The sequence below is a fragment of the Perognathus longimembris genome, chromosome 2 (genome assembly GCF_023159225.1).
Source record: "Perognathus longimembris pacificus isolate PPM17 chromosome 2, ASM2315922v1, whole genome shotgun sequence".
Taxonomy (NCBI): Eukaryota; Metazoa; Chordata; class Mammalia; order Rodentia; family Heteromyidae; genus Perognathus; species Perognathus longimembris.
The window spans coordinates 23,736,575-23,758,129 of NC_063162.1; the positions used below are offsets into that span (position 1 = coordinate 23,736,575).

The window sequence follows — 21,555 nt, forward strand, 5'->3', positions numbered from 1 at the left end:
TTAAAGTATTTCAAAGATTAAAGTATTTGGGTACAGTCCCTTATTGTGTATAACTTACTGTATCCTCAAAAAAAATAAGAAATAAAAAAGGAAATAAAAAGATTAAAGTATTCCCTTCGCCTAGGGAACTAAAGAAATACAACCACATTGTACCTACACTATCTCTGTAACATTATCTGAGTGTATTGGAAACCATGTATATTGGTATTAGAACTAGGAAATTGAAAGGGAATACCAAAATTGAAAGACTCGGGGTAAAAAAAGAAAAACAACTACAAAAGCAATACTTGCAAAACTGTTTGGTCTAAGTGAATGGAACACCTCATGGGGGGAAAGGCAAAGGGGGTGGGGGGAGGGGGGTATGAGGGACGAGGTAACAAACAGTACAAGTAATGTATCCAATGCCTAATGTATGAAACTGTAACCTCTCTGTACATCAGTTTGATAATAAAAATTTGAAAAAAAAAAAAAGACAACCACAGCGAGTTACTCTTGGAGGATGTCAAAAGACAGTTGTGTTTAGGCAAATGGTTTGCTAGAGGCCCAATTTGCCAATGTTGAGATGAGTGTATTCAAAAATATTGAGCTAAATATACACAATTTATGTATTTTATCTCCTAGAAATTATCTTCAGCATTAGTACCGAAAATTGTCTGACTAGAAAAGTAGTATATTGCTAAACTCTAGGTACATACACAGTTAAGGAAACTGTAGAACATGTGAAAGGCAATCTGAAGATTTTCCCCCTAGGACATTAAATAATCAAGTCCTCATAAGAACAAACATGCCAAAGTTATAACTTATGTATTAGAAGAGCTGACTTTAGTTTCAAAGTTTTCAAGAAAAACATGTGAATGTTTCTATTGTTTTCTTACTTGAATTATGAGAATTAAGTTTGTCCTGTCTGCTGTGAGCATAGAATAAATTAGTAGACGTGGAAGATATGACTAGGGTACTTTCAATACTTCCGCCTCTGCAGTGCTGGAATGTGAAGCATGTCCCACCATGCATGCTTATGATTTCTTCTCCTTCAATTTTCCATTTGGATCAAGTATTGTTCTTCCTCACCCTTCCACGTGTGCATACATCCTTGCTTGTATGTCTTGGAGCAGTACCATAGGAGACAAGGCAGAATTTGGCTACTCACACAGTATCCTAGTATCAGTATCCTAGGCAGGAGTGTCATGTATTGGTCTCTGGTGTGTTTCCACTTCTCTCAAAGGAAGAGACACAGTCCTTGAGGGTAAACAACAGACTGAGCTGAGTGTCAGTGGCTCACACCTGGAATCCTAGCTACTCAGGAGGCTGAGATGAAAGGATCATGGCTCAAAACCAGCCTGGTCAGAAAACTCCCTGAGACTCTTATCTCCAATTAACCACTGAAAAAAAAAAAAAGGTGAAAGTGGAACAGTGACTCAAGTGGTAGAGTGGCTAGCTTGGAGCAAACATTTTCAAGCACAGGATCCAGGCCCTGAGTTCAAGCCCCAGGACTGGTACAGAGCAGCAGCAACAACAGTAACAACATCCCCAGATTTGTAGCCAGCAATCTCCCTACTCCTGTTCCTTCTCTTCTAGGAAAGGTTGAAGAAAGCATAGAAAACCCATTTTACTTTTGTTTTTCTTACTTAGAAGAGCCGGGGCTAGGAATATGGCTTAGTGGCAAGAGTGCTTGCCTCCTATACATGAAGCCGTGGGTTCTATTCCTCAGCACCACATATATAGAAAAAGCTGGAAGTGGTGCTGTGGCTCAAGTGGTAGAGTGCTAGCCTTGAGCATAAAGAAGCCGGGGACGGTGCTCAGGCCCTGAGTCCAAGGCCCTGGACTGAAAAAAAAAAAAGAGTCACTTATTTAGGAGAGCCTTTAAAAAATGTTTCAAGTATGTGGGGTGAACATGCTTGATTATTGCACTTATTGACAACTTATTAGCAAGAGTTGACATTTTGTTTCAAGTTAACTATGAAGGTATTCACATATCACATTGTTCGTACCCCAGAAATCAATTAGAGTGTTATATGTGTGCCAAGTGTGAAATATATGGGAGGGAAAAGAAAGGAACAAGTTGCACAATTATACAAGATATTAAAATGTATAACACAATTTCCCCATCTGTGACCTTCCCCAGGTCTTACACCGCCCTTAGAAATTGTATGAATGTTGTACAGTAGGTTGCTGAGAGTTAGACCAGTTATAAAATTCACCACAGTGCACTGAAACACAGGCTTTGAAGTGAGGAGTCCGTCGGTCTCCATCCTGGGTTTCAGTCAGTGCTACTTACCAGCCATGATGCTTAACAAGCGAATCTCAGTTTCCTCCTGTGAATACCAGGTATGCCAAGGAGTTATAGCTACCTCTCAGTGTGGGGCATTGAGTGATGACCCGTGTCTTCCTGCTATGGAGGAAGGTATTTTTTCTTCTTCTTGGTATTAGATGGCTAGGTATAATTCTTCCAGAGACAGAAAGTGGATCAAGATACATTGTATATATGGGTGGAAATGTCACAGGGAACCTCTCCATGGCTAGTGTATGTTCGTGGGCATAGAGATCATGGGCTGTGAATGTTTGAGAGCAGGGAAGAGAGGTGGCATATAGAATCAATGAGTTGGTGACAGGCTAAAATGAAGAAAAAGGTATGGAAAAAGTACAGTAAAAGGTTATTAGGGTCAAAGTGACCCTCATTAGAAAGCCCATATAGTTTTCAGCAGCAGTGTCTGTGACAATAAATTTGAGCAGGAACACACACGCTTTTTCAGAATTCCTGCTCACCTATCCTAGTCCCAAGTTGGCCACTAGTATATTTCGACTTATCTGTGATAGAATATTAAAAGTGAAAATATAGTGTTTTTCCCATAAGGCTTAATTTGTTCAGTTTAAAATTGTTCTTTATTTTGATATGTTGATTCAGCTTTATTTTTTATTTTATTTTATTTTTGTTGGTTGTGGGGCTTGAATTCAGGGCCTGGGCACTGTCCCTGAACTTTTGTGCTCAAGGCTAGTACTCTACCACTTTGAGCTACAGCTCCATATCTGGTTTTCTGGTGGTTAATTGGAGATAAGAGTCTTATGGACTATTCTTCCCCAGGCTGACTTTGAACCATGATCCTCAGATCTCAGCCTCCTGAGGAGCTAGGATTACAGGCATGAGCCACTGGTACTCAGCCAGCTTTATTTTTGAATGTTAAAGTGTTCCTTCTTTTGGAAAGTAATAGTGATAAGTAGTTGATAGATTTTTTTAATAAAAAACATTCTAACCAGACAAAACAAAAAGTTGGCAAACATATGTCTGTTCCTCCCCCTGACGTTTATTTTGAAACCCTAATCTATAGAAATCACCAAATCAGTTTATCAAGTTTTTTAAAAAAATGGTTCTGGGAACTTAGTCTTCTAATATAAAAGAAACTCTACAAACACTTGTCGGCAGACACTAAGCAGAGCATTTCTAAGGGGACATCCGTGTGTCTAGCTGCTAATGGTTCATAATTTTGTACAGAGGTTCAATTCTTATCTCCTAGGATATTATAATTTAAGAACAGATATACAGCTTGATGTCACTCAACATACAGAAAATAGGCTAGAAGCATCAATGTGATGTGTAGATTGATAATGAGCTATGAACAGTGGATCATTTAGGGCTGGAGAGGCCCTACGATTGGGGAGTGATAGAGAAAAAGAGCAGTTCTGGAGATCTATAGTAAAAGTAGAGAGAGCAAAGGCTCCACTCTTGGATCCTCGGACTGAAGGCATCCAGGACTATGCAGAACTCCATAAATGTTACTGATTTCCTTTCCTCAATGTCCTGAGGCTGGCTATGACTATAGAATTTCAATGGCTAGACTGAAGATGGTTTTCATCAGCAATTAAGAAAACAAGCACTTTGTTTTGTTGGTTTTGACTTCAGTACCACATACATCTCTTGATGTAAACATTAAATACTAGTTAAAGCAACTGGCCCACCAAATTATTACAGAGCAGTTGAGTTGGCAAAATCGTGAGAATTCAGAACTGATCAGGTTCTTGTTCTACTCAAGTTCATCCTTAGTCATAGAGAGAAGTAGTTTGTGAGAGATAATATTACAGCCATCCATTAGATGAGTGATTTTAAAAGTGTACTCAGAACCTAGGGAAAATCTGGGTTAGAACACTTTGGAAAATCTGGATCATTATTAAGTTTATAGAATTTGTTTTAATTCTGAATATAGCAAGTAAATTAATGGCCTTGCAAAATAAATGAATAAATTTCCTGAAGGAGATGTCTAGGAAATTAATCATTAATAACAATGAAAACAAATGACTGAACAGAGACCCCCAAAATATAATTTACTATGACAAATAAAAGTCATTTTTTCATATCATCATTGAGAAGAATATATGATTTCAGTGTATTGAGCATGACTTAGATGTGTTAGAAAATTTCAGGAAATGCAATATCTAATACACACTGTTACAGCCTGATTAAAAAATCATCTCTGACATGACTTGTTTCTTTCTCCTTTAGCCTCATTTCATGCAGTTCTACTTCTAAAGCCCTTGGAGTACTTTTAAGGATACATAACTGTTAGATTTCCTGGTCATTGAAGTTGGTAGAGACTCGTGGGGGAAGATTATTCTAGTCCTTTCCAAGTTTGTTAATCCTTTTTGGCCCAGCAGAAGGGAGACATTGGCCCTGGCACATCCATGCCGAAGGAAAACTTGTCAGCTTGATATCAAGGAGGCCCTGGGAAGCTCCTCGTGGACCCATGCTGCGTAAACCACTTTGCATCTGCCAAACAGAAGCTTTATTTTGTTCTAGAAAGAAGCTGAAAGTGGGTTCCAGTGGTGTGACTGCTTCAAGTTGTGCCTGGCCCCTTTCCCACACAGTAGGATGGGGACCCGAAGTCACAATACCACAGGGATTGTGGGTAGGAGGTTCATGAGCAGGGTTGGGGGGTACACCTTGGGGCTCTGGGATTGTCTCCTGAGTTTAGGGGCTAGAAGCAACACACACACACACACACACACACACACACACGGCTCTGACTAGGGGCTGAGTTTGAAGGCTCTGTAACATTCAGTTCCTCTCTGGCATTCTTCTGCAGGCAGGGTGGCACCGTGGAGGGGCAGCCGTGCCTTTGCAGTGGAACACAGTGGTTCAAATGTGAACAGAGCCGCTCTGACCACCCGGGCACAGGCCAGGTCGCCTTGACTGTACAGAGAAGGCCCAGGATCCTTATGCTTGAGCAGCAGGAAGTGCCCAGCAGAGCCATGGCCTAGACTGGAACCTTTTGATGCGGAAGCCTTTGGCCTGTCAACCCCATTGCCCTTTGGGAGGCCAGAGGATGCTTTTGTAGGGCTGCCCAGAGAGTTGAAGAGGTGTGAGCACCTAGTCACAGTCTCCTCTGCCCTCTGTGCTTTGGCAAAAATAAAATAAATAAATAAATAAATAAATAAATAAAAGTCACAAACCCTTTGCTACTGAACAAGAACCATCTTTGCTTTGCAGCTTTGGCCCCAAACTAATGCTCCCCCTTTCACTCCCAAGCAGAGTACAGGCCTGACCCAGTCAGGATCCTGGACTGCCCTCTCCAGTGCCTCCCTGGGAGGGAAGTAAAAAAAGAGTCACTACCTTGTATCCCAAGATGTTTCCCCCCACCTCTGTCCTGACCCTAGAGGGTTAAACCAGGAGGGTACAACCGCCACCCCTCCCTCCTGCTTCCCGACTCCCCCCTCCACCCCTTACCTTTAAAAAATGTTAAAAAAAAATGTCTGCAGTCAAATCTCTTAAAGGGGCGGTGCTGGTGAGCAGTACTTTTGGCACGAGTTGCTGAGAAGGCTGGCTAGGGGCGTGAGTTCGCTCCACCAGCACCAAAACACTAAAAAAAAAAAAAAAAAAGGAAAAAAAAAAGAGAGAGAGGGAGCTAACGAAAGAGAATGAGAGAGGGGGGAAAAGGAAGGGGGAAGGGGGGGGGGGGGGAAGGCAGACAGACACACACTTTAGATAAGGACAATTAGTCATCGGCCAGACCCAGAAGGGAGAGAGGTTTAAATCCGAAGGATTTAATGAGGGTGCTCGGTGCCTTCCCCGAAGCCATGCCCTCCGGCAACTCCCGCCCCCCAGCCCGCCGAGCCTCGGTGGCTCTCTGCTGGGCGCTGTGGTTCCTTCTCTCCCTTTCTTCCCTAGCTGGAGACAGGAGACCCTTGCCTGTAGGCAGGACTTCAGGTTGGAAGGAAAAGACCCTGATTCTGCTTGACGTGAGCACCAAGAACCCAGTCAGGACAGTCAATGAGAACTTCCTTTCTCTGCAGTTGGATCCCTCCATCATTCATGATGGCTGGCTCGATTTCTTAAGGTAAGGCAGGGGCTTCGATGGATCCTGGTTCATTTTGTTAAGTACTCTCCCTAACTCTCATTCTCTTATTATCCCCCACCCCCACCCCCATTCCAAAGGGGGCAGAAGAAGAAGAAAATAAGCCAAGTGGATCTTTTGCTCTGTCTCTGTCTTACTCGAAAGAGAAAAGGGAGGCTTTCCTCCTCCTGGAATATTTGCTGAGAGGCTGTAACTAGTGATTGAGAAAAGCAATGTTTTCTATTAAGATGCACATGTCTGCAATGCAGAAGGCATTTCAGAAACTTATCAGTTATGACTGAAAAAATGTTGTGCTTACATATATCCACAATTAGCCTCCCTTTCTGTAAAAAAGAGAGAGAGAGAGAAACAAGAGGTTTCAGGGCAGTTATAAAGTGAAGAAAAATATATCTGGTGTGCAACAAAGACTGGAGAGGACTGGTGTGTGTGTGTGTGTGTGTGTGTGTGGCAGGCAGCGAGCAAGTGTGCATGTTCAATCGGGGATTGCACGAAAGTGGAATTTTCCACGGGTAATGTCCTCCGCGATCTCCCACTTTCCAGACAGAAAAAACAAATTTCAGGAGAAGCCTGAGCGGTGGGCCCGTGGCTTTCGGAGTGAAAGAAATTGTTTTCTATCCTCCGCTGTCATCCGTAGGCTCGAGGACTTTTATTTTATTTTATTTATTTTTTGCAAGGCGCTTTTTATAGACAAAATGAAATGCTCTCCCCCTCCCGTTCCTCCTCCTTAAATCTTCTGCCGTAACGGCATCGTTCAGTTTTTTCCTTAATGGAAAAAAAAAAAAGTCCTCGCTCGGATCGTGGGGTACCTAGGGGAAAGGACTCGGAAGTTCTCAGGGGAAGCTCCTGCGGTTTGAGCCCCGCACCGGCTTGATGAATAAAGCGGAGGTGGCGAGCCCCTCGGAATCGAAGTGGATCCCCCTCCCCTCCTCTTTATTTCCCCTGATTATTTCTGTCCAGCAGTCAGGCGACCCCCGGTCCCTTCCAGCAGGGACAGAGCTGTGCTGGGGGGGGGGGAGTGGGGGGAAGATTCTCAGCAATATTAAATCCAAGTGTGGAGCTAAACAATCCCCTCCACACTGGAACCTCACGCTGTGGGCGCCTCCAAAAGAGCCCCGCGAACTCTCGGCCCCCTTCCGCGGTCGCCGCAGCCGCGTCCGTGGCGCGTCTGGAGCGAGTTCTTTTTCCACGCGTTGAGGAGTTGGAGTTGGGCTTTTCGGGGTGCGTGCGCCCCTGCGCCCAGCGCGTCTCCGCGGCTCAGTTCCAGCCACCAGCCGGCTCCGCGGCCGCGGCAGGTAGCATGGGGTGCCACGAAGGTGGGTGGGGGGACTGTACCCCCCCAAGACCGAGGGGGTCCCCGTCGCTGCCAAGGAGGCCGTTTCGGTGCCCGCGGGTGCGGCTGCTGGGAGGGCGGGAACAGCTCGGCTCCCCCACGATTCCTCCTCCAGAGCTCTCCCGGGCAGCCAGAGCGCGCTTCCGAGCTTGTCCCAACGTGGGGGTGCGACTGAGCTTTCCCCCAAATGCACACCCCACGTGCGTTGCACTCCTCCAGCTGTGCGCACCCCTCCGGATTTCCTTAAACAACAACAACAAACAAACAACAAACCCCGCCTGTTCACGCTAAATACTTGCCTGCAGCAGAAAGAAAGGAAGAAAGAAAAATTCCCGAAGCCAGCTTTTGGGGGTGGAAGTGTGGAGGGGTGGGGGGCGCGGGGCTCTGGCGGGGCAGGCTCCGGGATGGTTCGGAGAAGCCGCGTCTACCTGCGAGTAGACTCGCGCGGGGACTCCCCTGCGCTCGGCCGGCCCCCGCGACGCCCGGACTGCGCGCACCCCGGAACTGGGTCCTGGAGTCCGCAGCCCACGGATCTTTCTTCGGACCACAGAAACACGCCGGCTCTTCAATTCTCTCTAAAAGTGGGGCGGGGTGGGGAGGGGGGGGTCTCTGTTTCTCTCTCTCTTTTGAATCTGCCTCCTGGAAGATGCCAACGCCTCCAGTTTCCTGGAGACTCAGAGCTCGAACCAGCAAAGCGTTAAAAAATAACTTCCAGATCCCGGAATTCACAGCGCGAACAGCGTCAGCTTCGAGGTTCCCCCCCCTCGTTCTCCCCCAAAGTCGCTGCCTTTGGTGGAAAATCCCGGGGATGGCCGTCCATGCAGCCGTTCCGACGTTCCTCGGGTTTTTCTTCCACATTTCACCCCAAGTCTCTTCCTCCCAGCCATTCCCAACCGCCCCAAGTGGGCAGGCAAAAAGGAAAAGAGCACAACTCAGGGGGTGGAGAAGATGGTATCTTTCTTGAGAGATTGCAGGGACTGAAAAGACAGCGCTTTGGCTGCGCTTCTGGGGCGGGTGGGGTTCCCCGAAAGGCAAGGACTTATTCTGGGCATCGCTCTGCCCGGGACTTTGGGAAACTACACAGTTGTTAGGAATGAAATGAAAAGGAAGATCCACTGGGGCATGAACGAATAAGTCAGACTGTCCTGTGCCCTCGGGCGCTGGGCCTGGTTGAAGGAACCTGGGCCGGGTTTTACCTGCTCCTCGGAGGTGACGCCGCCCCTGGGGCCTGGCCAGCCACGGCCGCCCGCCGGCTCGCGGCGTGCAAGTTTGGCAGCCGTCGGCAGGGCCGGCGGTCCGCGCCCGGAGCGGCTCAGCCAGGAGCGCTTTCCAGGCAGTGGCCGGAGCCAGGCAATTGCTCCTTGGCCCTAGGTTCGCAGCACAAGTGCACTCCAGTCTCCACACACACCCCGCACACGCACGGTCGCTCAGGTTTTGGAAAGCAGTCTGTTGGGCACTGGGGTGTCTGTGGGAGGGGGGTCCTGCGGGCATCCGGGCGCGCGGGCGACAGCGCCTAAAGGGGCAAAGCTAGCTGGGGCGCGCGAGCAACCCGGGGTCCGCGTGGATGGAGGGGTGGGTGTGTGGGGGGTCGGAAGAGGCTCTTAAGTCCGTGTCTGGGGTGCCCAGGCCGCTCCAGCCTTCTCTGGGGATCCTTTCCTCTCTCTTTCTCTACCCCTGCAGCTCCAAGCGTCTGGTGACCCTGGCCCGGGGACTTTCGCCGGCCTTTCTGCGCTTCGGGGGCAAAAGGACCGACTTTCTGCAGTTCCAGAACTTGAGGAACCCGGCGAAAAGCCGCGGGGGCCCGGGTCCGGATTACTATCTCAAAAACTATGAGGATGGTGAGAAACTCGGTCCCCATTTTTTAAAATTTGGCGACAGGAGAAAGCTGTGTGTGTGTGTGTGTGTGTGTGTGTGTGTGTGTGTGTGTGTGTGTGTGTGTGTGTGTGTGTGTGTGTGTGTGTGTGTGTGTGTAGGGTCAGACTTGGAGAAGACCTTAAGACCTTGATGGAAACTTCCTGGAAAACTAGAGGCAGCAGGTGAGGGGAGCCAGGATTGTGCACGGGGGGTGGGGGTGTGTGTGGGGGGGTGGGATCCCTAGAATGCCCTTATTCAACTTTGCCAGCCGTTTGCTGGCCTTTTCCAAAGCCAAGAATTTTACAGGCAGAAAACCAGGGGTTAGTTCTGAGGAGGTGCAGCTGATTTCCTAAGAAAATCCAGCCAAGTTCACAGTACTCCTTAAGAGACCGTCACATTTCATTCAAAAAATTCTAGAGACGCGTGCCTTTTGGGTTTTCGTATTTCCAGCCTTCCCAGGATAGAACCAACAGAGATTTAGCCTTTTTGAAGTCCCCACAAATGTTTTCAGGAATAATACCTCATAGACGGTTCTTTGTTGAGGAAAGCTTAAAAAAAAAAAAAAAGTCTCCGCAGTGGGGTCTTCCTCCCCAGCACGAACCGATTCTTCAGTGCCAAAATAGCATTGCAAATGTCAACTTTTTTCCCCCCTTTCCTGCCAGAATCAGGTAGAAGGGCTTGGAAAACCCCAAATTCTATTCCCGTGTGGGAGGCCAACCATTTTAGGTTTGAGCAGTCTCGTTTTTTACTAGAAGAAAAATGAAAATGGTATTTAAAAATTTCTGAAAAAGGTTTAGTGTTCATGTGGATGAATTTCGTGGGTGATCAGGATAGAGGAGATGAGAAGTGGTGTATCTTCATGCGCTGAAGCAGTTACCCTTGGATGGAAGAGGTTATATGTCCATTCTTGAAGGCTTCCCTCTCTCTCTTACTGAGCAAGCTACAGTTTTTATTCTTAGAGGGGTCAGGGGCAGTTTTCAGAGTCCCTGAGATTTGTTGTTACATCTGTCTTTATAAATCAGCTGAACAAGGAACTGTCCTTGTGGTTTCCAGGATGTCACTGGATAGGATTCTGGAGAGGTGTTGGGATCTATTTCAAGGGTGGATGAGAAAAAAAAAATACGTGTTTTTTTCTTTTTAAAACATGCAAGACAGAGACAGTGTAAGGCTGTGGCTTCTGGAGTTTGAAGCATGATTAAGACATACTCTTTTATAACATTTGCTGAAGAGTAGAGGTGTTTAAGACTAGACGGTTTTTATTTTTTAGAAAGGTAAAAGCCATTGCTATAAAAAAAAGGTAGACTGTGAGTAGATTCTGCTGTCACACAGCATAAAATGCTGAAGGTAAAAGACAATCCTGAACAGCAGCGCCGATGGTAATTTGACCCAGGGCCTTATAGCTCCCAGAGCCACTGTCAGCTCTGTGATCACATACAAGAAAGGATATATTAATGGTTTTCCTGATGGGACAGTTCTTCTTCAAATGCTTAAATTACTTCCTCTTGAGTTTGTAGAAAAACTTGTAAGAGCTTCAGGATTTTTTCCCCCCAAGGGTGGTAGGAAGAATATTATAAAATTTAGAAGTTGGCCTTTTTCTCCCAACCTGTGTCTAAGATTATATTACTTATTCATTGAAAACAATGAAATCTTTTTAAAGTGCCTGATACAATTTATTTTCTTTTGTCAGAAGAGGAGAAATGAGCATCATGGGGTGAAAAGAAATGATCAGAGGCTATAATTTCATAGAATTAAAGATATTAACAAGAGAAAACATCTGAGAAATCGTCGTCAGTTCTCTACCACTTCAGGATTTAGTTAGCTCAAGATCAATCCTGTGTTTTTTTTTCTTTTTTCTTTCTTTCTTTCTTTTTTCTGTCTGGGGACTGTCTGTAAAGAATGTAGTTTTCATCACATCTGGAGATTAGAACTCTTCTATCCTGTACTTTTTTCATTCATTTTATTAGCATATATTAATAATGTAAAGTAATGGGTTCCATTACAATATTTTGTACAAGAATATAGTGTATGTTCATTACACTCACACCTACTAAACCTCTCTTGCCTTCCCCTAGCCTCCTTCCATTGGTTCCTTCTTGCCAAACAGTACCCTTTCTTCTTTTCATGATTTTTCAAAAAGTCTAGGTTTACATATGAAAGAAAATAATCTGTACTTGTCTTTCTGAGTTTGGCTTATTTCCTCCTACTGATGGTCTCCCATTCAATCCATTTCCCTGAAAATGACACAATTTCATTCTTTATGGCTGAATAAAACTTCGTTGTTTGAAGACACCACATTTTCTTTATTCATCTGCCGATGGTAGTTACCTTAATTGATCCTATAACTTTGCTATTGTGGACAGGGCTACAATCAACACAGTATATCTGCTTCTTGCCTGTGAATTTCTCCCCAATTTTGTCTTTATAAATATTCTCCAAATATTTACAATGAGTGAATCTCAAGTTTTTAGGTATTTATTTTTCAAAATAATTTCTGCTTTTGGTGTAGATAATGGCTTTAAGAAAAATTCCCTCTTAAATCTTTCTTCGTTCTCTCTTTAAATCTAGACTACCTGGATTTAATTCTTTTGAAACTTTCTTTAAAGTCAGTCCTTTCAGACACTAATCTGTTTTATTGCTTCTAGCTGAACTCCTCCTGATTTATGTCTCCCTGGTAATAAGATGCTCTGAACTATATCAGTATTTGAGGCCTTAGCAGACTTAAAGAGAGTAGGAATGTCCTATTTTCTGCCCTTTGATGCTTATATAGCCTTAAATCACCCATATTGTATTTGCTGCATGTTTCATTGCAGAATCCAAGGCAAAAAACTTTTTGGTATACTCTCAAAAATTTTGCAAACAGTGTGTCTGTGTGTGTACACGTTCACACACATATACATATCTGTATGTGTATGTTACTTTTCAGCTAGTGATAACTATTATTATCATGAACATCTTAACATAATTAGGTTTTCTTAGTAAATGGTCTCATAATAAGCACTTGGCCATCAAAGCACCTTATTAAAATGTGTTTACTTAAACATAGTACTGAATAACAGTGTACATTTTGAGTAATGAGATACATCCACTGGCACTTTATGAAACTCAATCATATAGTGAAGAAAATGTGGAATTTGGACTTAGAGCGCTTACAAGTCAGCCTGGCTCTATCAGTTAGGAATGTATGGCTCTGGGCTTACTTACTGCTTTTCTTTAACATGTGGCTGCTGATAATACCTGCTGTGCACTGCTTCTATGAGGACTCCAAGAGGTGAGGTGTGTAAAATATTTTGTTGGCTGCTAAGTACTACATGAAGGTTGCAGGGGCTTGATTTTTATTAAAGGCACCCTCTGGAAATGTATAACATATACTTAATATTCTAAAGTAGAATCAAGTAGTAAGACTAGAAAAGATGGAGGTTCATACAGAAGGAACAAGGTTGGTTGAAGGAATCATTTGAGAGGATTAAGGGTATATGTGCCCTGGGTGTTCGTGGCTGTTTATCCCGCCTGTAATTTTAACTACTCAGGTGGCTGAGATCGGAGGATCCTGGTTAGAAGCTAGCCTGGGCAGGAAGTGTGGTGAGACTCATCTCTAATTAAGCACCCCCTCCAAACAAAACAAAACAAATAGCTAAAAGTGGAGATGGAACTGTGGTTCAAAGTGGTACAGTGCTAGCTAGCCTTGAGCAAAACAGCTCAGGTATAGTGCACAGGCCCTGAGTTCAAGACCCAGGACAGGCACATGCATGTGCACATACACACAAAACCATTGAGACACACACACACACACACACACACACACACACACACACACTATGGAGAGGCTAAGGCAGCAAGCCAGGTGAGAATTTAAGAAGGCTCTGTTTGTGTGGTGATGAGAGACATTAGATGAGAGAGATCTTAGTTTTATTTTATACTTATATTAAAACAAACGAAACCCCCTACGTTTCTCTGGCCACCTCATTCATATTTCTACTCAGATGTGATTTTTGTTGCTGTTGTTGTTATTTTCTTCTGAATTAGTAATGCGATCAATAAAATCATGTGGCTTCCATTTTCCAAATAACTTTTTGAACCCATTAAAACATTTGTGTGTTTTCGTATCACTTTGGTACAACTGACTTGTTTCACTCTATGCTCTGGCAATTTGAATTCTGTACAAACTTGGTGACGGTGGGGAAAGCATAAACCAGGTCAAACCCTGGACATCTTACCTGTGCCTAGCTTTGTCTCTGTTCTGTGTGGTGTTATGCTTCACTTGTTCCCAGGAAAGAAATGGTTGGCTAATCTTGTGCTCTTACATTTATTTTGCCGTACTCTGCCCTTCTTGGTTATGTATTCAATGTGCTTTATTTGCATGCACATTTCTTTATGGCTATAACCACATCTTTAATGAAGATGTGCACCATTTATTATGCATGTCAAAGAAGCCAACTTAATATTTCTAAGATTTTATATTCATCATATCCCTTTGCTTAAAAACATCAATTATCTTAGGATTGCTAGTAAAGTTTCCAAACTCTTCAATGTGGCATTCAAAGACTTCCACATTTCAGTCTGTTTACTTTTCCTACTCCATGATGTTCCTATAAACCTCTTAATATACCCTTCCTGATTAACCACATAAAGCACTTTCAAGGCCCAACCCCTCCCTCCCCCCTTCCTACCTTCCTTCCTTCCTTCCCTCCTTCTTACTTCCCTCCCTTCCTCTCTCTCTCTCCTTCCTTCCTCTCTCTCTTTCTTTTCTCTCTCTCTTTCTTTCTTTCCTTCTTTCTTTCTTTCTTTCTTTCTTTCTTTCTTTCTTTCTTTCTTTCTTTCTTTCTTTCTTTCTTTCTTTCTTTCTTTCTTTCTGTCTATCTCTTCCTTCCTCCCTTCCTTTTCTTCCATTCTTTTGTGGTATGGAGATGGAATCTAGGACTTAGGCTCATGCTAGACGAGGGCTTTACCACTGAGCTACATCGTCAGCCCAAGGACATATTTTTTTTCTTTCTTTCTTCTTCTTTTTTTTGGCCAGTCCTGGGGCTTGGACTCAGGGCCTGAGCACTGTCCTTGGCTTCTTTTTGCTCAAGGCTAGCACTCTGCCACTTGAGCCACAGCGCCACTTCTGGCTGTTTTCTGTATATGTGGTGCTGGGGAATTAAACCCGGGGCTTCATGTATAAGAGGTAAGCAATCTTGCCACTAGACCATATCCCCAGCCCCAAGGACATATTTTCAAAGTGGGTTTTCAATGGCACTTGTCGCTCCCCATCTTCCTTCTTGCATTTATGTTCACTAAAGTGTCTTATAGTAACCACACTTAATAAAGTTTAAGGTATGAAACATACTTAAAAGATACATGGTTTAGAACAGTATTATTAATTAGATTCTTAAAATGCAAGGCTTATAAAATAAGAAAAGCTTTTTAAATTTGCTTGATCATTCATATGTACCCTTGTAGTAATGTTTTACAATATTTGTTAATTTACTTATTAGAAGGTATTAAGTTCTATGTATTTGTTTTTTCGCCCTCTTTAGTATAAGGGATTGAACCCAGGGCTTCACACAAACTACAAAAGTGTTCTACCACAGAGATAATTTTCTAGATCTTAAAAAATTATACTTTGAGACAGGTTCTCACAAAGTTTCCAGGCTGCACTTGAACTTGTGATCATCCAGCTTCAGTCTCTGAAGATCTGGGATCATAAACATGGTCCACTATGTCTAGATTCAAACCTGTGTTTGACCTTGAGTCAGAAAGATGGGTGTGGTCCAAGTATAAATCATGTACTAGTATTTTTTGGAGTCTCTTTAGCAATATCATCCCAAACTAGATTTTTTGGGCATAAGGAAAGCTTCCACTCCAACTTCATCATGGCATTTTGCAGTTTTCCAGCAACAACTTAATGTTCTATTTAAAGGTGTTGGTAATCACCAGATGCTTTATATGTGTGTGTTATTCTGTGTTTTGGAGACAAAGTGAATACACTTTGTGTATATTTCTGATATTTGGTTCCTTGGTTCTGAATGTGAGCTGTATGTAGGTTGCAGTGCTTCTGCAAATCTGACTGTGGTATTTCACAACTACTTACCGTGTTATTTACTCACCACTAGTCATTGTGGGCTTGCACATATGCCCTAAATGGTAGAGATCAGGAAACAGTGGCTGGTTGCATGCGAAGGTGGCTTGATTAATTTCAATGCATCAGAAAACCCAGCAAATCTTTCAATGGTGGCCACTTTTGTGTAATTTGGTCTTGGGAAACATAGGTACTTTACCACATTTCCTGTAAAACATAAACTGTGCATGAATTTCTCATTTACATTTTCCTAAGTCCAGAGAGATGGTGACCTTAGAGGAAAAAAAACAAAAAACCAACAAACCTATTTCTTCCCCAATTTCCTGGGCCTACTTAGTCTTCCAGTCTCATGGTAAGGGCTCAGGGAGTCAGGAACTTCTGAGAGTTCTTCATCAATCTTACTCTCAATGCTTCTTCATGTATCTATGAACTTTTCAGCTACGTTAATGGATTGGAACTGTGAGCAGTGTGTGTGTGTGTGTGTGTGTGTGTGTGTATGCACTTGTGTGACAGAGAGATAGGGGTTGGGAGGGATGGAGAGAGACAATGAGGGGCACTGGATAGGAGAATGAGCAAATTTGGCGTTTTATTTTCTCTCCTGTAGGTGAATGATGATTTAGGTGAAGTTAAGCACACATTTCCAGAGTAGTGAGCAGTACCATTCAAAGTATAAATTCCTTGTACAGTTTGTTATGCTTTTTATCCTTTGGCTTTCATGATCCCATTGAACTGGATTAAATTCCATTCAGTTTGTTTTAAACTTTAGTACAGTAAAAACCCCCAGCAATTTTCCCTCAAATCCATAATAATTTTTAATTATTCATGATTTATACCAGGACTTCTAGGTACTGAGGCCATGAAGAGGGCGAAACCATAACTACATTTTCAAAGTGCTTTGGTCTTACATATTCAATATATAATTTTGAATTGTTCTATAGTATAATTTTCCACATTAATCAGACGAATCTTTGTCTCCAAGGTTCTATAATACGATTTTTCCACATTAATCAGACTAATCTTTGTCTCCAAGGATGGAAAGTGAGGTTGGAAGCTGGGAAAAGATAAATCACTCAGATCAGTTCTGAAATAACTATGAGAGAATAGATGTTTTTCTGTGGCTTAATAATAGTAATAATATAATAATTATAATTCCTAATTTTATTGAGAGTTTATTATGTGTCAAGTATCTTTTAAACAATTTATTTGCATTAACACATCTAATTTGCTTATGAACACTTTGCAGTAACTTTCTTATTTCATTTGCCAGGTGGGGAAATTGAGGCACAGAGCACAGAGCGGTTAAACAAATTGCCCAAGGCCCCCTAGTTAGTGAGTTGGAGCTGGTATCAGTTATTAAACCTGTAGGCTTATATCTTATTATGAGCTTCACAAGGAGACTTCTTCAGTCCCCATCTCAGTTCTTGTAATGATTGAATGCTATTAGCCTAGTCTCTTGAGACTTTCCTGTGCTGTGAGAAGAAACAAAAACAACAAACCTGACTCTTTGGGCTACATATAGTGTCTGATTATAATATGCTATGAATTACAGATCTCTTCAGATTGGTCCTAGGTTTGAACTCAGGGCCTGGGTGCTGTCCCTGAGCCTTTTCTCTCAGGGCTACTGCTCTACTAGTTGAGTGATAGCTCCTTCCAGCTTATTCTGGTGGTTAATTGGAAATAAGAGTCTCATGGGCTTTTCTGTCCAGGCTGGCTTTGAATCCTGATCCTCAGATCTCAGCCTTCTGAGTAGCTAGGATTACAGGCATGAGCCACCAGTGCCTGGACCTATAATTACTTTTCATCATCGGACTTCTTGCCTTTTCTAACCTTCTTCTATGCACACAGATAAATATAGAATTGTAAACTTATTAGTCATAGTCTATTGTGTATACTTACGTAGAAAACCTTTTAGTTGATTATTTTGATGTGTTTTTCTTTTCTTTCCTTTTTAAAGAATGCTTTACTTTCCTTGTTTGACTAATTTTTTTCCTTCCAATATTTTTTATTTATTTAAAAAATTATCTTTAAGACAATAGTTGTACAAAGGGTTTCAGTTCAACATATCAATTTATGAGTATAGTGTTTGGGTCTGTTTTTCAATGGCTAGAGTATTCTGAATGTGGACGAGCTGTAATAACTATTCTCATTTATTGTTTCTTCTTTGTTTATAAAGAACTATCTGTTTGCTATTTGTCTATAATTTATAACAAAGCAGTGTTGAAGTCTCGTATTTCTCCACATTAAAACTTGATCTAAATTGCTTTTTCCCCTAACATCTTTTCTTTTCTTTTGTTTTACACACTCATACTCATCTTAAATGTCAAGAAAATGGTTACAGTAAAACGAATCCCAAACTAATCATGCATCAAAGTATGGTTTCTTTTTACTAAACGAAGTGCTTTATAAAGTTTTGGATATAGACAGAAAGTGACACTACAAATGTTTTGACTCTTTGTTCAAATAGTACAGAACTGTGATGTCAAGGAAATACCAGCCAAGGACTTCCTGATGCCCTTTCCATGTTGCTTGTCTCCTTGAAGCTGCTTTATGAATTTAAATACTAGTCAGCCTGAGAAGAGACTTTTGAAGACACAGAATAAGCCTTAGTTAAAAAAAATAGACTAAACAAGGCAAAAGATAGCCATTTTTGAATAGCTTCCTGACCAGTCCAGGAGAGAAATAATTGCACCTTACATTTGAACCATTCTTTAAAAGATGATAAAAGCTCTTCTGATCCTTATAACAATTATGCACAGTATTATGCAGGCTTCTCCATTTTGTGAGAAAACAGATTCATGAAAGTAACATGACCAAGTGTATATCGTGGGATTAGAACTCAGTAATTCTGGTCTGGTACTATTTTTTTTTTTTGTCAATCATGGGGCTTGAACTCAGGGCCTTCATGCCCTCACTTGGGATCCCCCCCACCCACACCCCCCCACTAAAAAATGGTGTTCTCTATCATTTGAGCCACATCACCACTTTTGTCTAATTAGAGATAAGAGTCTCATGGACTTTCATTCCCTGGGCTGGGTTTGAACTGTGATCCTCAGATCTCAGCCTTCTGAGTAGCTAGTATTCTAGGCATGAGCCACTGGTGTCCAGCTAAGCCAGATATCTGTACATGAAGCATGCCATTGAAAGGTCCTCCCTCCACACTGTGAAAATGAACGGATGTAGGTACTTGTGATCTGCAGTGTTAGACTGCTCTGAATGGATGTCATCTGGGAGGCTAGATTGCTGCTTTGTTTTTTTACTAAGGGGTGCTGTCTGCTTGTTGGTGTCCTGGGCTCACTTTAATCCTGGATGCTTCTATGATTCACTGGCAAACTTTTAAACAGGCCTCAGAATGCATTTCTTGGGGGACCTAGGGTTTAAATCCCAGAACCCCTCTAGCCTGAGCCTCAAGTCCAAGGTGAGGCTATGATTAGTCCCGCATCCTGGACAGAGGGATTTTGAGAGTGGTCTGCAGGATGCTAGTATCATTGAGACTTTGAACAAAGAACTGAAAAGACTTTTAAATGTAGACATTCATCAGCCATCACAATGTACTCAGTGAAAGGGAGGAGGTATCTATTTCATTTGCTGCACTGGAGGCCCATAGTGAGTAGGCCAAGAGGAGGAAATAGAACTTTCTGGTGACATGGTTACTAAACCGTGCACATTTGAAAATGCATGTAGGCACCACTGAGATAAATCTTTGGGTCTCTCTTTGTGGTGTGATAGGTATGCTCTTCTCAGGGTGTTTATTTTCTGGTAATTGTTGGAAAATCAGATTGTGAGCTTATTCGTCTAGCCCTTCTGAATCCCCTTTGGTTGGAAGAGTGAACTTAAAGCAAATCCAATGTGATGTGAATTCAAAAGGAATGACAGGCCAGGCGGGGCCAAGCTAAAATCCACAGGTGAAACCAAACACGTAACCTAAAACCACTGGAAAAATAAATGCTATTGTTTCATAGAACATTTGCAGAAGCAAATGAATGGCACTCCAGTCCAAAGGTCAGGATTTTCAACAACTTCCAGCCGAAAACTTACACTTATTAAATGTCTTCACCCGCGGTTTTTGTGTCAGAGGATGACTGAGGTCTTTTGTTTTCTTCTGTTTTCCTCATGGCAATGAAGTTGAAGTTTAGAAAGCTTCCCAAATGAAATTTCTCATAGAAGTTATAAGCACAGGTTTTAAGTTTTCATCACCTAAAGGTGGAACAGACCCCTTGAAAAACTTGGGCATGGGGAGGGCTGGGTAGGGGCAGAGAGAGCTGAGGACACATGTGGTGTGGATCAAGAACCAGCATAAATCAGGAAGGTGTGGTAAGAGGGATTTCCTGTGTTATGGAACTGCTGAAAGAGTCTTCCCCTCACTGTTTTCATCAATAAATTCCCCGAGAAGGTGCTGGCCTTTCTGACACTTGGCAAAGGTGGTTTGCCCCGTACTTGACACAGAGCTGCCTTGCAGCTGCAATCAACAGTTTTCAGCCATGAAAAACTTTTCCTTGGGGATTATGTATTCTTTGATTGTGGCAGGTACCTACCTGTAGTAATAGGACTACACAATCTGAGCCTGTGCTTTTTATTTTATTTTAGTCGGTCCTGGGGCTTGAACTCAGGGCCTGGGCCCTCTGCCACTTTGAGCCACAGCTCCACTTCTAGGGGTTTTGAGTCGTTAATTGGAATCTCACAAGGACTTTACTGCCTAGGCTTGCTTTGAACCGTGATCCTCAGATCTCAGCTCCTGAGCAGTTAGGGTTACAGGTGTGAGTCACAAGCGTGCGGCTGAAGCCTATACTTTTTTATCTCTGCTGTATTTATTGCTAAGTTTCCAGGTCTGATAATCACCATGACCACTTACTGATCATTGAAATGACCCAACAACTAGACCAACAGCCTTTGTGAAAGTGATCAGATTTGGTCCTCACACTCCCTTGAAGCAGGTATTCTGAGTTGTCCCACATGATGGAAGCATAGGTTATTCACTGGTCCCATTGCTGATTGTCCACTAGAATTAGCTAAGGGAACTTGAAAAATCATTTGCGTCTTAGGCCAAAGAAACATCTCCAGGCTGCAGTGTCAGCATTCCAATGTAAAGCAATCTCCCCAAGTGGTTTAAACACGCCTCTCAGGGTAAGAAGCTATGGATGAAGTGATTTGTCTAAGACACCCCAGGATGATCTGTGTTGATAGTCAAAGCCTAGAGCCCAAGTGTAGCCAGCAGGTACACAGCATGCTTAAACTTTTAATGTGCAAGTCATCATCTGAAGTTGTAGCTGAAAAGGAGGTGTTGCATTTCTAACCAACTTGCATGTGTTGTCTGGGCTGCCGGCTCCAAGGACCATGCGCAGAGCAGCAGAGCTCTGTTATTGGCTGCTAACATTAGAGTTTATGGAATCCAGAAGGATAAAATGTTCACTCATAGGCAGCAGCAAAGTAGAGAGTGTGAGGGACTTCTTCATCCATTTTGTTTTAGTGACGATAGCAAATCAATTAAGTATAGGCTGTTCTAGGCTTTTCAAGGACAGAAACCACCCAATGCGGCTTATTTTCTTGTTGTTGAAAACCTTTGGGACATCAAGATTTGTTGAAATTAGTAAGACTTCATTTCTTGAGGAATTCTCATCCATCAAGTAGGGATGTGGTTTCATTGTTAAAATGGTGGGTTATCCAAACTCTTTTCTTCTGTTTCATAAAGGAGCTGACACAGAAGTTTGGGGAGCTGAGAAGTGTCAAGAAATCCAGGCACTTTCACAGTTCAGTTTGTTCAAGCAAGCACCTGCTAGGTCCCAGCTCTGCAATAGGCTTCCTTCTATCATTCAGAGATGAAAGGGCTTTGCCCTCTTAGAACTTGCTTTTGTGGGAAAATGACAGACTCTATCATGACTTAGCAGAAATAAGGCCAAATTACCAAGAAAGAAGCAATAAACCACAGTTGAAAGACCTCCAAGGAAGGTCTCACAGGTGTCCTTTGGCAACTTCTT

At 42.8% G+C, this 21,555-nt stretch overlaps 1 protein-coding gene across 2 annotated transcripts in view; it reads left to right on the forward strand.

The window, feature by feature from the left end:
- Window positions 1-5,992: 5,992 nt before the first annotated feature.
- The window catches only part of Hpse2 (heparanase 2 (inactive)), a 436,035-nt gene continuing 420,472 nt past the window's right edge, over window positions 5,993-21,555 (forward strand). Inside the window, exons 1-2 of one of the 2 annotated variants that reach the window (XM_048338506.1) lie at window positions 5,993-6,323; window positions 9,352-9,509. In XM_048338506.1, the coding sequence (XP_048194463.1) occupies window positions 6,034-6,323; window positions 9,352-9,509 (448 nt within the window). In that variant the 5' untranslated portion in view covers window positions 5,993-6,033. The remainder of the gene's footprint in view (window positions 6,324-9,351; window positions 9,510-21,555) is intronic. The other variant, XM_048338507.1, reaches the window with a different exon arrangement.